At 54.8% G+C, this 14,283-nt stretch overlaps 2 protein-coding genes across 11 annotated transcripts in view; one reads left to right on the top strand and one right to left on the bottom strand.

Moving 5' to 3' along the window:
• The window catches only part of FBH1 (F-box DNA helicase 1), a 35,970-nt gene extending 30,917 nt beyond the window's left edge, over positions 1-5,053 (top strand). For 5 of the 6 annotated variants that reach the window (XM_064441824.1, XM_064441844.1, XM_064441837.1 and 2 more), the window contains 5 exons: positions 935-1,132; positions 1,774-1,896; positions 2,532-2,638; positions 3,487-3,615; positions 4,490-5,053. In XM_064441824.1, coding sequence (XP_064297894.1) covers positions 935-1,132; positions 1,774-1,896; positions 2,532-2,638; positions 3,487-3,615; positions 4,490-4,609 — 677 coding nt within the window. In that variant the 3' untranslated portion in view covers positions 4,610-5,053. Of the gene's footprint in view, positions 1-934; positions 1,133-1,773; positions 1,897-2,531; positions 2,639-3,486; positions 3,616-4,489 lie in introns of those variants that run through there. The other variant, XM_064441864.1, reaches the window with a different exon arrangement.
• A 1,872-nt stretch (positions 5,054-6,925) lies between these two features.
• Positions 6,926-13,749, bottom strand: IL15RA (interleukin 15 receptor subunit alpha). Of its 5 annotated transcripts, XM_064441974.1 has the most exons (8): positions 13,525-13,749; positions 9,422-9,622; positions 9,207-9,284; positions 8,698-8,919; positions 8,502-8,531; positions 8,180-8,237; positions 7,733-8,056; positions 6,926-7,279 (listed from the first exon to the last, which is right to left on the bottom strand). In XM_064441974.1, the coding sequence occupies exons 1-7, from the start codon at positions 13,595-13,597 to the stop codon at positions 7,954-7,956; spliced, it is 765 nt and encodes a 254-aa protein (XP_064298044.1). In that variant the 5' UTR covers positions 13,598-13,749; the 3' UTR covers positions 6,926-7,279; positions 7,733-7,953. The 5 variants fall into 5 exon arrangements, with proteins under 5 accessions (XP_064298044.1, XP_064298026.1, XP_064298007.1 ...); XM_064441956.1 differs by lacking the exon at positions 13,525-13,749 and having other exon boundaries at positions 7,698-8,056; positions 9,422-10,574; XM_064441937.1 differs by lacking the exon at positions 13,525-13,749 and having other exon boundaries at positions 9,422-10,574.
• Between the last annotated feature and the right edge of the window lie 534 nt (positions 13,750-14,283).

The raw sequence follows: 14,283 nt of genomic DNA, 5'->3' as shown, positions 1-14,283 counted from the left end.
AGCTGCTCTCTCCTGAGCTCCTTAAACTTCCATACCCTTCGTGGTACACCAGCGCCGTATCTCAAAGTGATGCTCTTTTGTGAAAGCACCCGCTCCAATGAGAGCATCAAGCTTTGATGGTGTTTTGCATCAGTAAAGAGAAAATCCTGAGTGAAAAAGCCACCCATCACAGATGGAGGAGTATATCCCAAGCCCCTGCATCCCACAGCAGCGGTCCATCACTGCCCTGCACTTGCCTTCCCTAATACTCTGAAATTTGAGTAGAATTAAAAAATGCTGTTATATGTGTCTGTGTCGTGGTTTAGCCCCAGTCAGCAAAAGAGCACCACGCAAATTCTTGCTCACTCCCGCTACCCCAGTGGGATGGGGGAGATAATCGGAAGAGAAAAAGCAAGAAAACTCATGGGTGCGATAAGAACAGTTTAATAATTAAAATAAAACTGTAATAATAATAATAACAACAATAATATAATGAAAAGGGAAATAACAAGAGGGAGAGAGAGGTGAAACCTGGGGTGGGGGGAACCAACCAACCAACAAGCGATGCAACCGCTCACCACCTGCTGACCGAGCTGCGACCGCTGCTTCCCCCGGCCAACTCCCCCCAGTTAATATACCAGGCATGACGTTACATGATATGGAATATCCCTTTGGCTAGTTTGGGTCAGCTCTCTTGGCTGTGCCCCCTCCCCTCCCAGCTTCTTGTGCCCCCGGCAGAGCATGGGAAGCTGGGAAAGCCCTTGAGTAGTGTAAGCACTACTTAGCAACACTTAATAGCTACTTAACAACTACTAAAACATCAGTGTGCCATCAACACTGCTCTCGTACCAAATCAAATACACTATACCAGCTACAGTGAAGAAAATTAACTATCCCAGCCAAAACCAGGACAGTCTGTCAAATAAACTCACGTCATCTGCTACTTTCTTTTCAGTAAACCTTGTTATACAGGACTCCTTTATAAAAAAATGGGAAGAAAAGCATGACTTCTTCAGTTTAAAGGACTATGCAGAGCGCATCGATGACAAAGACCTGGAAGTGAAGATCGCGATAGTGGAGAAATACAAAGAGCGGATCCCTCAGCTGGTGCAGAAGATTGAGAGCAGCCACGTGCCACGAATAGCCATGGCAGGTAAAGCCAAGCTGTGTTTTCAATAGAGGATCAAATTCAGGTCTTTTTCCAAGCCAGCTTCAGTGCTGAATCCACCTCGTTCTGCAAAAAAAAGCTACATTTGGATCAAGTCACTCTTTTAGGGAGAAAGGAAGTTGAACAGCAGCTTTTTGGGTACATCAGGGGCTCCAGGGGGGAGTTCAGTGCAATGAATTTGCCGCCAAAGGATTGCTCAATGTGACTTTGCTAAAGGCAACTAAACCTTTACACACAATATATCCTGCAGTTGGAAATCACTAGGACTTTATCCTCCTTTGTGGCATTCCTGTTGTAGTTGCCTTGCAACTTGCTGACTAAAATGTGGGGAGGGGGCAAAGTAATCAAGTCAAAAATTCACCAAATAAAGAGCATTCCTGTTTGGGAGTTGGGACTGGGGCTCAGGCTGCTGACAACCAGATGTTTTCCTTGGCAGGGAAGTTGTCTTCAGCAGTCTAGATTCCCAATAGAGGTGCTTTGCTTTTGATTCATATTTGGGGAGAAGTGAAATGAATGCAGAATAAAATAATTTCATGTCTCACAGCCCCTTGTGAAATTAAAAATACCATTATTGCTGTGATGATTGACCTTTTTCCCTTCCTGTTCCCCACACGCGCCGATTACAGATTACCTAGTAGGTACTGTCCACCAAGCCAAAGGCATGGAGTTTGATACAGTGCTGATTGCAGATGACTTTGTGAAAGTACCATATCTGGGCGACGTTTACAATAGAACCAGCTTCAGTATCGGTAAGGGAACAGCTGCCGGTGGTGCCTATCCTGATCTGAAAGTGGGAAAGCAAAGCATGCTGCCGGCATTTGTCCTGCAAGCCCGCGCTGCTCGGTGGCATCAAGTGCCACTGGCGGTCCTAGTGATCATTGATCTCATCATAGTTTCCTTCACAGTGAGGTAGGGGCAGGGGAATATTCCTCCAGTCAAGCTTTTAGCTGTCTAGCAACAAAGACCCAACTCCACACTTGGGAAGGACGCTGCTTTTCCTTGGGTGCCACAATTCATGCTTTGGGAGAGCTGGTCTCTTCCCAGTTTGCAGCGTGGAGCCTGCAGGTTGAACCTAGAGATTGAGAAACTCAGTGCCAAGTCTGTGCCTGAGAGGCAGGAAAACACGAAGCAGTGAGCTGCTTCTCTGGGCATGTAGAGTCCTGCCTTTGCCTGGAAGGGAGAACAAGGAACGAGGCAGGAGCTATCGGTGGTGTCAGGAGCTGCACAGCGAACGCAGGAGAGCTGCACAGCTGCTCTGCGAGTTCATGCTCTCCCGGAGAAGCACCAAGTGTCCTTCCAGAAGTACTAGCGGAAGAATTAGAAGAATGGCAGAGCTATTCATTCTTGTTCTCTAAAGTTATTGATGATCTTTCCTCCAACCTAGGCATGTATCCTGATGATGAATGGAACCTGCTCTACGTAGCAGTGACACGCGCAAAGAAGTGTTTGCTAATGTCAAAGTCCCTGGAACACCTTCTAGCATTGGCTGGGGTAAGTGAAATCTTTTGAAGGTAAACAAATCCTCAAGTGGGGCAATTTAGGGCCCTGATACCTGCACTTCATAGCACACTGCACCAAAGCAAGCCGTACTATCCCGCCGAGCAGCCCTGTGAGCCGCAGCAGTTCCTTAGCTTGAGGTGTGAGTGCTCCAGAGGCAGAGCAGATGGCCAGGGAGGGCGAACTCCCAGGCACGCCGCTGTCTCGTTGGGATTTGGAGTCTCGAGGCAGCTCTGCAAGCAATGACATCTCGGGCAGGATGGGCTGCTGCCAGTTTAAAAGGCACTGAGAGAGGCAGCACCCATTATCCCTAAAAATTTCCATATCCCTGATTATTATGTTTGGAGGGGGGATGTGTGGTATAGAAGCATAAAAGAAGTTTGCATAAGATTCACCCTGATCCTAAGATTCACGCTGAGCGTGGACTATGCCCTGGCTTGTGCTGGCATAGCTGAGGTCACATTTTTTCCCTGTCCACACTGCTCTGCACCATGATTTTGGTAGCGAGACACAAGGTTGTAGCTTTTTTTCCATAGTCCTTGCATTTGGGTGTTGTCTTCCACAGATCCTCACTTCTTAATTCAAACAAATAGGTTCCCTTTTCTGATGGCAGTGGTTGCCAGCTCTTACTTCACTTCCTTCCTCGCAAGCTGCTGCTGGCTTCTGCTTGATTTTTGTTGTCACTGGGTGTTTGGGGGTTTTTCTTATTGTGTTGGGGTTTTTTTAAAATATCATCTTGCAAGTCATTTCCCTGGGAGTTTAAAAAACAAAAATGAAACAACCTGTTCCAGTATCTCAGGTCCCTCGGAGTGGTGTGTTCCTTCTTTTCTCTTGATTCTTAGGAGCATTTCTTTCGGGTGGAGCTGACAAGTGAGGCTGGGAAGGACGGGGCTGCCATCGTTTGCTCCACACCACAGTGTGCAAGAACACTACAATCCCAGCTGGTTGTGAAGAAGCTCCCTTTGACTCATGTATGTCCCTTCCCTGGGCCTTTGTGATCAGGATTCTGAATCAGGAGCCTTCACGAGCCTCTCCAGCCGCTTGCGGGGCAGCTGTGCTCTGTGATTATTCTGAACGATTGCACCAGGGAGGGACAACCTCAGTGCTAAGTTTCAGTGGAAGTGAGCAGGGAACGTCCCGTAGCTGGATCTATTGCCCATAGCTCCCCAGCCCATTACTTCTGCCCACAGCCCCGGCTCATAACTGGGGGTGAATTCCCGACCGCATGATTCAGGGCGGTGGTGCAGTTCCCACAGATCTGCTCAAGCCTTGACCTCTCTTCTGAGACTAATAGTGGTCTCAGGTGGGGCTGGTTTTGGTATTTTGTTGTGTCAGATCCCATTTCTGGCTCTTAGAGCCTCTGCGGAGGCCATCGAACATCTGCCTGGGGTTGGCAGAGCACCCCTCGCCCCTGCCAGCCAGCTGGAAGTGACTATCTGGCTTTTGGGCCCAGTTTTGTCTTTGGTCCCACCTTCTGGCCTGGGGGTTGATCCTTGCCCAGAAGGCACGGTGATGGCCAAGCTTCCCTAGTGCCGGGATCTGCAAGCACACAGTAAATCTGGTGGAGTTCCATGTCCACAATAAGAGATAGCAGATGTCAGCAGGGGACACGAGCACCGAGACGGGCAAAGCCTCGTCCATCACCAGCACAGACCTGCACGGGGACACTCTGGTTGTCGCAGCTCTCAAACAAGCTGTCCTGCAAGGGATTTCTCTGCAAGGGGGGTGGCAGGAGATGCTCTGGGAGTATCGATGCTCTCTGTCCTGGATGTGAGGGGGTTGTGTCGAAGGTTGGAAGCCTTCCTCCAGCCTTTCTCTTTTCTCACATCTCTCTTTCTCCCACAGAGCAATGGCAGCAAGGATGCCGGTGGCTACCTTTGCCACGCTTGCATGAAGCAACGCTTTGGCTCTCTGACACCACTGACCTTTGTCCCAGCGCTTCCAGAACAGCCCGTCCAGCTCTAATGAAGCCCTTCATCTCCCCAGGAGCCCTTGCTGTGCCCTGGAGCCATCCTGGGCACGGGACGAGGCCTGTTGTCACATCCCAAGTCCAAAATCAGGTGGATACGGGAGCGAGATTTTGGACCCACCTCCAAGAGGAACCCTCCGGGCTCTCTGTGAGGAAGTGTGAGACTTTTTCTCAAGCCCTGCCTTGTCCTCCAGGAGCTGGTTGGCACGGCCTGCATCGCTGCACAGGAGAATATGCACTATATAAACTGTATCGGACAGGACAGCTTTATTTTATTTTATTTTTTTGAGCATTACCCCCAGTTACCTGTCACCAGGAAAACACCTGCAGTGACTAAAATGCCAGGATATTCCAGCCTCTTCCATCATGTCATGCCTCTGATCCATTGTAAGAAGAGAAAATGCTGAAAAGTATGCAAAAATGTCACTTTATTCCTAGAACATAGACTTTTTCCTGGAGCCTGTGTTAATGCAGAAAATTTCATTGTCAGTTCTGGGAGGAAGTCATTGGTGTCTCCCAGCTGAATTAATTTTCCTTACATGCAGCAAAGGGGTTTCCCCAGACTCTGTTTCCCTTCTCCCTGCAGCAAACCATACAAGAAGAAGAGAGGCAGCGTCTGAAGAACTGCTTTGGGTTGGTTTCAGTCTAATTCAGCCTTAATTTTTTCTTTTTTCTCTTCCCTTCTGTTAGGTTGTCCGGGGGGGTATTTATTTACCAGCCATCGCAGTAGCAGTAGTGCCAGTAGCATGGTGGTCTTGTAAATCAGATAGTGCCTTCTCCATTTGGAAACACCATGACTTGTACAGAGCCCATGTCAGGCAGAGATCAAAACTGAAACTGATTTAAAAAGGGATCTGCTCTCGGACGTGGGCCTGGAGCCAGGAACCATGCCTGCTGGAGGAAGCTCATGCATCCTGTTGATTTTCATGGTTATTCATTGACCAGTAGGTGCTTCGTTGGCTTTGCTTTCACTTTTGCAGCACCGATTCCAGAAAGGTTGTCTCTGTTCCGCTTACCTAAGCGCAGGCAGAAGTTCACCCAAGACTTGGACAATGGATGTAACCTCAAAGCTTGGGGTGGGCATTGGCCCAGGCACCTCCAGCAGTCCCTTCCAGCCTCACCTGCTTTCCAACCACCCCGTGGTACACTGGGGAGAAGCTGTGCTGCTGCACCCCTGTTTGGTCTGTTGTGCATCCAAAGTGCTGTGTCCTCCAGCTCTGACGGTCCAGAGCAGTGGCACAAACAGGAGGACAAGACACAGCAGCAAGGAGAGGATGTGGAAATTAAGTTGTTAGATCACAGAATGACAGAATCCCAGACTGGTGGGGGCTGGCAGGGACCCCTGGAGCTCACCCCGTCCCACCCCCTGCTGGAGCAGGCACCCCCAGAGCAGGGGCACAGGGCCGCGTCCAGGCGGGGGGTGAATGTCTCCAGGGAAGGGACCCCACAGCCTCTCTGGGCAGCCTGTGCCCCTGCTCTGGCACCCGCACAGCAAAGGGGTTTGGCCTCATGTTCAGGGGGAGCTTCCCGTGTTCCAGCTTGTGCCCGTGGCCCCTTGGCCTGGCGTTGGGCACCACTGAAAAGAGCCCGGCCCCATCCCCCTGACACCCGCCCTTCAGGTATTTATAGGCATTGATGAGATCCCCCCTCAGCCTTCTCTTCTCCAGGCTGAACAAGCCCAGGTCTCTCAGCCTTTCCTCACAAGGGAGATGCTCCAGCCCCTGATCCCCTTGGCAGCTCTGCACTGACCTTGCTCCAGCAGTTCCCTGTCCTTCTTGAACTGGGGGGCCCAGAACTGGCCGCAGCCCTGCAGGTGTGGCCTCACTGGGGCAGAGCAGAGGGAGAGGAGAACCTCCCTCGCCCTGCTGGCCACACTCCTTTTCATGCACCCCAGGACACCGCTGGCCCCCTTGGCCCCAAGGGCCCGGTGCTGGCTCAGGGTCACCTCGCTGCCCCCCAGCACTGCCAGGACCCTCTCAGCAGAGCCGCTCTCCAGCAGGTCACCCCCAGGCTGTGCTGGTGCGGGCGGTTGTTCCTCCCCAGGGGCAGGACCCGACACTTGCTCTTGTTGAATTCCCTGAGGTTCCCCTGGGCCCAGCTCTCTGGCCTGGCCAGGTCAGATGCTTATTTCCAGCTGGCTGCTGAAAACCCTTTTGCCATCCAGCTGAGCAACAGCAGCTGCCACCTTGCTGTCACCCTTTGGCTCTAGAGCACAACACTACTGGTGGCTGGCGAGCTCTTGCTGCTGCGGAGACGGAATTCACCGTCGCAGCTGCTCAGACACTCGACCAGACAAAAAAAAATCAACTGCGTGTGTGCATGTTATTTTATATACAATATATATGTATATATTCATAAAATGGCATCAGTATAAAGCTGCCTGTTCTGTAGCAAGGGGGAAGAGAGTCGATAGCAGCTGATGATGGACGAAAGGAAAACATGCAAAGGAAAATAGTTCCTAGGTCATGTTATTGCTTTTGGTCTTTGGTAGTGTCTGTAGTGAAATAGCTCCTGCCTGTGGTCCCCTGCGAGGGGCCGGAGCCGGTGGGCATCTGAAGTCGGCACCAAAAATGCCTCCACCAGGTCCCCGAGCTGCGTACGAGGAGTGACCGTGGCGGGACGGCACCGGCGCTTTTCGCTGTGGTTGCGGGTTCACCAGTGAATGGCTGAAAGAGAGCAGGAGTGGGGTGAGGACGTTGCGGAGGGGTGCCTGGCTGGGTCCCCCTCTCTGTGTCTGCCGCGAGCAGCGCTGCTTTCTGTGTCTTGGGGCAATCTGGGGGCAAAGCGGCTCTAGGGAAGGGGCCGGTGTCCAGCTGGCCCAGCTCTGGCCTTGCTCCTGACCTGGGGACAGGCACTGCTTGAGGCAGAGCAGACCAGCTTCACCCCCAGCACCCAAACCCCATCACCTGCACCCCAAAGACCCTCCTTTTAGCTTAAAAGCCCTCGGGGCTGGGGCAGGCAGTCCCCAGCCCGCCCCCTGCCACCCGCCAACACCCACAGGACCACCTCCTCCAAATTCTGGCTCCTGATGCAGAACACCCACTGCCTGCACGCCACCCCGGGGTGCTCGCAGGGCTCACCCACCCCCTGCTCAGCCGCACAGTGGGACACCCGTGCACCTTTGGGCGCTGGAGCGGTCTCATCCATGACAGTCACTTGTTCAGCGTGGGAAGAGCGGCTGTGTGTCCCTGGAGTGAGGATGCTCTGCGCAGAGGGCGGCTGGGGACCGGGACGCACTCTGTCACGCACCGCTGCTGCTCAGGGAAGCGCCCGGCTTCCCATCCGAGCTCCGAGCATCCTCCAGGCTGGTGGGTGCACCGAGTTGCCCGGCGGTGGGTGCTCAGCCCGTGGGGAGGACACTGGTTGGCAACACCTCGTTCTCAGCAGCCAGAGCCACCATGGGGATGCTCATCACCGGCACCCTGTAGTTCGGCCTCATGCTCCTGCAGAGGGGAGAGGAGCGTCACCGACACACGAAGGGCTTTCCCCAGCTTTACGAAAAGCACAGGGGCCAAGGACGACAACTCACTGGGTTGGAAAGACATGGCAGGGCTCAGCACACTTACATTTGCATCCTCCAGTAGCAGCAGGCCACGACGCTGACGACCACCAGCACCGGGACCCCTGCGGGAGAGACGTGGAGGCTGATGAGCGTCTTCCGACGCGCGGCCAAGGGCACAGTCCAGCTCAAACAAAACGCTTTGTGCGTGTTCACAAGGTACCCTCCCCACCCCGGGGAAGAAATCTGGGTGCTGCGTCCTTTGCCTCCTTGGGGGCACTGCCCTCAACCACGACATAAACCTTCTGCAGCCCCAAGGAGAGTTTTTAAGCTAAAAGGTAAAGAAAATAAGCCCCTGCTTGCCAAAATAAGCTTTTTGCCCCGCTTACCAATGGAAGAGGCCAGGGTCTGGATGGAAACTGGAAAAGAAAGGAGAAATGGAGATTTTTAGCTGCAAAGCCAGGAAAGGGGGGGACCCTCACTAAAAGGGGGATTGAAGAGAAGGGAAAAATGCATTGAAAAAGTAAAAGAGCCTTGGCTGGTTGAAACGCAGCCCCATTATCTGCCCCAGAGAGGCAGCCTGACCTGCGGTGTGGTCCGTGAAGGCGGTGGGCAGCGGGGTTGGCCCCAGAGACATCCCTGGGGCCGTCCCCTCTCCCAGTGGTGGGGACATCTCCAGCAGCGTGGATGTCCCCAGTGACAGCTCATCAGGTGCTGATGGTGCGGGTGACCGGCTGGCAGCTCCCGGCAGCCCGGGCATTGCTGCTGAAGCGGGGCTGGAGGTCGGGCTGGCGTCGGTGGTTCCTGCTGGGGAAAATGGTGTAAAAACTTTTAGTTTGAAAAATTAAAAGGCACACTCTGGGTAGCGCCATTACTTCAGTGCTCAGCCTTGTGGCCGCTTCAGGCAGGTCGCAGCGGGGACTCTACAGCCCATCCAGCAGCTACGAAATGGCATAATTTCAGGCAATTGAATTAATTCAATCACACAGTTGAAATGTTCTGCTTTCCACACCACAGGGGTTATGGTTTTGCTGTCACCATGGTCACGGTCGCCCCAAACCAACCCCTGTGGGATGTGTTTGCCCCTTTCTCACCCCTCTGGGTCATCCTCTTGGTGCACGGCGTGGTCGGGAGCTCAGGGCTGGGGGTTAGTGGAGGTAGAGCCGGATCCCCTTTGAGAAGACACAATGCAGAGACGCCGTCAACGGCCGCACCCTTGCCACCCCACACCCTCCTCCGCCACCCCGGTGATGGAGATGCCTCCCCTCCCCGGTCCCTGTTGCGTCCCGGCTGCCGAGCGAAGGCTTACGGATGCATTGCAGCGTGGTGTGCGTCCAGTCGGGCTCGGTGGAGCCATCACGGAGGATGCACTGGATCAAGCTGGAGGTACCAGCTTTGCGCTTGTAGCCCGGGTTGCAGGTGTAGCGCAGGCGGGTGTTGAGCAGCGTGTTGTTGCCCACGTTGATGTGTGCGTTGGCCACGTCCTTGGGGTGGCTGCATCGCATTAGCACTGGAGGGGGGGTAAAAAAAAAAAAGATGACGATCACAACAGGGAGATGAGACACGCTCTGGCCCTGGCTTGCTGTGCTGAATGGCACCCAAGGGGGTAAAATGCTGCCAGGGGGTGGAAACAGGGTATCGGTGCTGCCCCAGGGCTGGGAGAGCCTCATCCGGCCTGCAAAAAGATGGCAGTGAGACGGCTGTGCCTGTGCATGGGGGATGGAGAAGGGGAACATTCCGTTTCTGGCATGTTTGCAGTCACTTGTAGCAGCTCCTCCGGTTCATGACCGCCTTTTCGCAGAATTTTATCCCCCTGCAGTGACCGTCCCGGGCCGACAGCCCTGGCTGCCTTCTGCCTCCAGCTGCTGCATTTCAGCTGTACTTGCCACCCCGCTCCCTTTTTCCTCTGCTCGTTTTGCAGCTGGATGTGAAAAATTCCAGGCACTAGGTGAGGCGTCCAGCCACTTCCTGGGTTTTTTCCCTTCCAAAGGCTGCAGCCCACGGCCCCAGAGGCAGCTGAAATCTGAGCATCACGTGGCCGGGCGATGCGGTGGTGATGAGCTATGAGTTATGGCTTCTCTTATCCCCAGAAGGGCTTGTGCTTCCCCTTTGGCCCTGATATGAGGTCGGTTTCACAGGAGGGTGTGTTAGAATTTCACTTCTTTTTCTGGTGCAATGGAGAAAGTTTCTTGGTTGCCCCAAGAATGTGCCTGGACCCCTGCCACAGCGTGGGAACGGCTCACCTGGGACACACGGGATGGGAATACACCGGTGATGGGGACAGGAGCCTGCTGGCTACAAGAATGTGATGGCAGTGGGGATGAGCACAATGGTGATGGGGACAGACCGCAACATGCTCCCCCAGGCACCCAAAACAACTGGAGATAAAAAAATCTCCTTAATCTTAAGAACCTCCTGCCCCAATCTGTAATGTAGCCCCAGAACATCCCAGGGTGGGGGGGGTCTGCTCCGTTTCAGTGCTCGGGTGGGTCTGTGGCACGTCCCCTGGCACTGGGACACCCCGAAGAGCTGTGGCCGCCGTGCCCGGAGGGCACGAGTGATGCGGCAGCCACACGTGTGCTGAGCACGTTGGTTCTCAGCCTGCGCTTGAGGCGGCGGCGACATTTCTGGAAGCATTTTGGGGAAACACAACAGACTGTTTTGCAATGCCCTCGCACATCACCGGACCTGAAGCTGTACCATAAACTCGATGAAAAGCCCTTCGAGAGCCAAGACAACCCACAGCCGTGTCTGCAAAGGGAGCGCAGCAGGCAATACGGCTGGACGCGTCATTCTGCAAGTCCTGCTTATGCCTTTCAGCTTTTAAACCTGATCTCGTCATCCTAATCCCACCAAAGAACTTCTTTTTCTGGTTGATTTGACTGACAAATAATCTCCTCCTCCAAAAAATGCCCAAGTCCTTCGATGGCAAGTCCCCGGTGTCTCTGCTCTCCGGGATCACAACCCCGGCACCTCGCACCATCGCTCCACGGATTTCAGTTCATTTGATGAGACGGAACACGTGCCAAGGGGCAAAAGGGGAGTAAATCTTCAGGGATTCAGGTTTCCAGCGCTGCTACAGCCCTGGAAATGTGTGGCCAAGATTTAGGCTTTCTTTTATACCTCAGCAGTGAATTGGAAATGGTGTAAAACATGGATGGATGGGGAGAGCGTGACCGTGATAAAGCTCTTGCTTCCAGGCAAGGAGATCTGGACTAGATGACCTCTAAAGGTCCCTTCCAACCTATACCATTCTATGATCTGCAGTAACTACAAGCCTCTCCCTTTCTTATTGCTTTTTGATTGAAGCAGATCGATCAAACTCCCCGGATCTGGGCACTGCCGGGGACTTGCGCACTGAAAAATACGTCATCCATCTTCTATTTTCCTGCTTAACTCAAGGAAAACCTCACAGGACTCTCCCAGGATGGCCAAAAGCATCTCTCCGCTTGTTTCTGTTCCCTCTGAGCTTCACAGGTTGCATTTTCCCACTGATGTGGCAGCCCAAGTGCTCGAAGGCTCGTCGCATCATTAGCCGACCTCTGAAACGAGCCGCGGCCTTCTTGGGAAAACACCTCTGGCTGCCGTATTTCCATCCAAATTCCCTGCATCCCACTGATATTAAACTGCTGGGTTGAAATGAGTGCACCATATTAGTTGCGGGTTTTTTATTTGTGTGATTAATTCATGTTTTCACTTTGCTTTTTGGCTTTCTCCACCGGTGATCTCAAATGATGCCGGTAAGGGTGAGCTCATGCCGGCACGCTGGGAAGCAAACCACACAGGTGCTGGGCACAGGGCCAGGGTGAGTCCCAGGAATGGAAATGCTGCCATGTGCTGTCATCCTGCATCACAGGGTTGTCCCCCTCTGGCTTCATGGGGCTGCGCGGGGGGGGGGGGGGGGGGGAATGCACAACCACAACTAGACACCAGAGAATCCACATTGGGAAAGCTCGACTATTTTTCATAGAAAATGATCAGCAAAAGGGCCACAGCAGAGCCCATTTTGTGCTAACAGTTTAAAAACCATAAGCCGAAAAAAGTAGAGAAAAGAGAAATTGCTCTGATCTGTGCCCAAGACCAGAGAATTCACAAGAAACACCAAAATCACAGAAATACATAAATTTTTTTCCATATTTTTAACTGGAAAACATTTACAATCACTGGGCTGTGCCGGGGTAGAAAGCCGGAGCGGGCATGGTGCCCAGCATCGGCATCGCAGGATGCATCAGCATGGCCTGAATCATCCAGCAGCTGAATTAACAGCAATAAATATTATTCCTGTTCTCTGACATCCCAGATAACCACATTTTCTGCCCCAAACGACGGTCCTGCTTGTATCACCGCTACCAGGAACGGCACACGGCTCTTCTGCTTTATTTTTGCCGCCGGAGTCATTTTGCAGCCCTCTCTGTGCCTGCTGGCTGCTTAGAAATACACATAAATTCATTTTTTCTAGGGCGTCGCGGCTTCAGCAGCAGACGGGAACTCGGAGAGCGCTAAAGCTGTCCCGAACCTCTGCAGTCCCTTCCAGCCGTATTTCCTGCGCTTCCACGCAAATCCTTCACAAATCCTTCACAAATCCCACGTTTTCAGTTCATTTAATATTTCCTCATGGTCTTGCCGCCGCCACCGGCGGCTCCCCGGGGCTGTCAGCATCACCGGCTCCTCCGTGCGGAGCCGCGATGGTGATTTTTTCCTCCCCAAGTTGCTTTCGGAGAGGCGACACGCAATGAGATATTCCCCGTCCGGCGGCGATGCTTGGCCATGGACAAGTCATAGTTCAGCGGCAAATCCGCAGACCCCACCCAGGGTGAAATCCTGCGGTGATGCAGCTCCCGTGGGTCTATCTCACGGACCCTAAAAATCACCCCGCAGCCCGCCGGGACACCCAGGTGGGGAGCTGGCGTGGGCACCCCTGGAGGGAGGTGGGCACCCAGAGGCAAGGGGAACGCTGCGGTGCAGCCTGGGCACCCCGGGGAGCAGCGTGGGTGCCTCGGTGGGAGCGTGGGCACCCGAGGATGCAGCGTGGGCACCTCCGGGGAGAACGTGGGTACCCGAGGGTGCAGCGTGGGCAGCCGCGGGGTCGAGCGTGGGCACCCCGGCGTGCAGCCCGGGCACCTCCGGGGAGAACGTGGGCACCCAGGGGTGCAGCGTGGGTACCCCAAGGGGTGCACGGGGCACCTAGAGAGAGGTGCGGCAACGCAGGGACCGGCGTGGGTGCCTCTGGGGAGAGGTGTGGGCACCCCCGGGGTGCAGCGTGGGTACCCCAAGGGGTGCACGGGGCACCTAGAGAGAGGTGTGGGAACGCAGGGAGCAGCAAGGGCACCTCTGGGGAGAGGCGTGGGCACCCAGGGGTGCAGCGTGCGGATGCCGGTGGCGGGCAGGGGAGCCCGGGGAAGACCCTCTTACCGGTGTCGGCGGCGGCCACGGGCAGCAGGAGAGCGACGGTACCGCAGAGCAGCGGCAGCAGCGGCCCCGCCATGGGACGGCGGCGGCTCCGGGGACGGGGCGGGGGGGGCGGGGGGGGCTCAGGGCTCCCGGGGGGGCTCCGCGGCGCTGCCCCGCCGCTCGCCGCCGCCGGACATGCCCGGCGTGAACCGAGCCGCCTTCCCCTTCCCCTTTCGCTTTCGCTTTCGAAGCTGAACGAACGGGAGGGACGCGCCGCCCTGCGGGGATGGGGAGTCCCGGGGGAGGGAGGGGATGAGGTGGCCGGGGCGGGGGGGGCGGGGGATGCAATGGCCGGGGGGGATTCGGTACCCGAGGTGGGGGCGGACGCAACACCCTGGGTGAGGGGAATACCGGGGCAGGGGGTGCAATACCGGGGGACTGTGGTGGAATACCGGGGGAGCGGAATGAAGTACCGGGGGGGATGCAGTACGGGGGGAGGAATGCAATACCAGGGGGGTGCAATACCCGGGGGTGGATGCAACAGCCAGGGGGGATGCAATACCTTGGGGGTCTGGGGTGGTGGGTGCATTAGCTGCAGGGGCGTCCAATACCCAAGGGATGCAGTAACGCTCCAGTCTTCAAAAAGGGCAAGAAGGACATGGGAAACTCTAGGTCAGTCACCCCACCACCACCCCTGGAAAGGTGATGAGCAGTTCATCCTGGAGGCCATCTCCAGGCACGGAGAGGACGAGAAGGTTATCAGAAACAGTCAGCATGGAT

This window comes from Phalacrocorax carbo, chromosome 1, assembly GCF_963921805.1.
Source record: "Phalacrocorax carbo chromosome 1, bPhaCar2.1, whole genome shotgun sequence".
Classification (NCBI taxonomy): Eukaryota; Metazoa; Chordata; class Aves; order Suliformes; family Phalacrocoracidae; genus Phalacrocorax; species Phalacrocorax carbo.
This window is presented reverse-complemented; position numbering and strand designations above follow the sequence as displayed.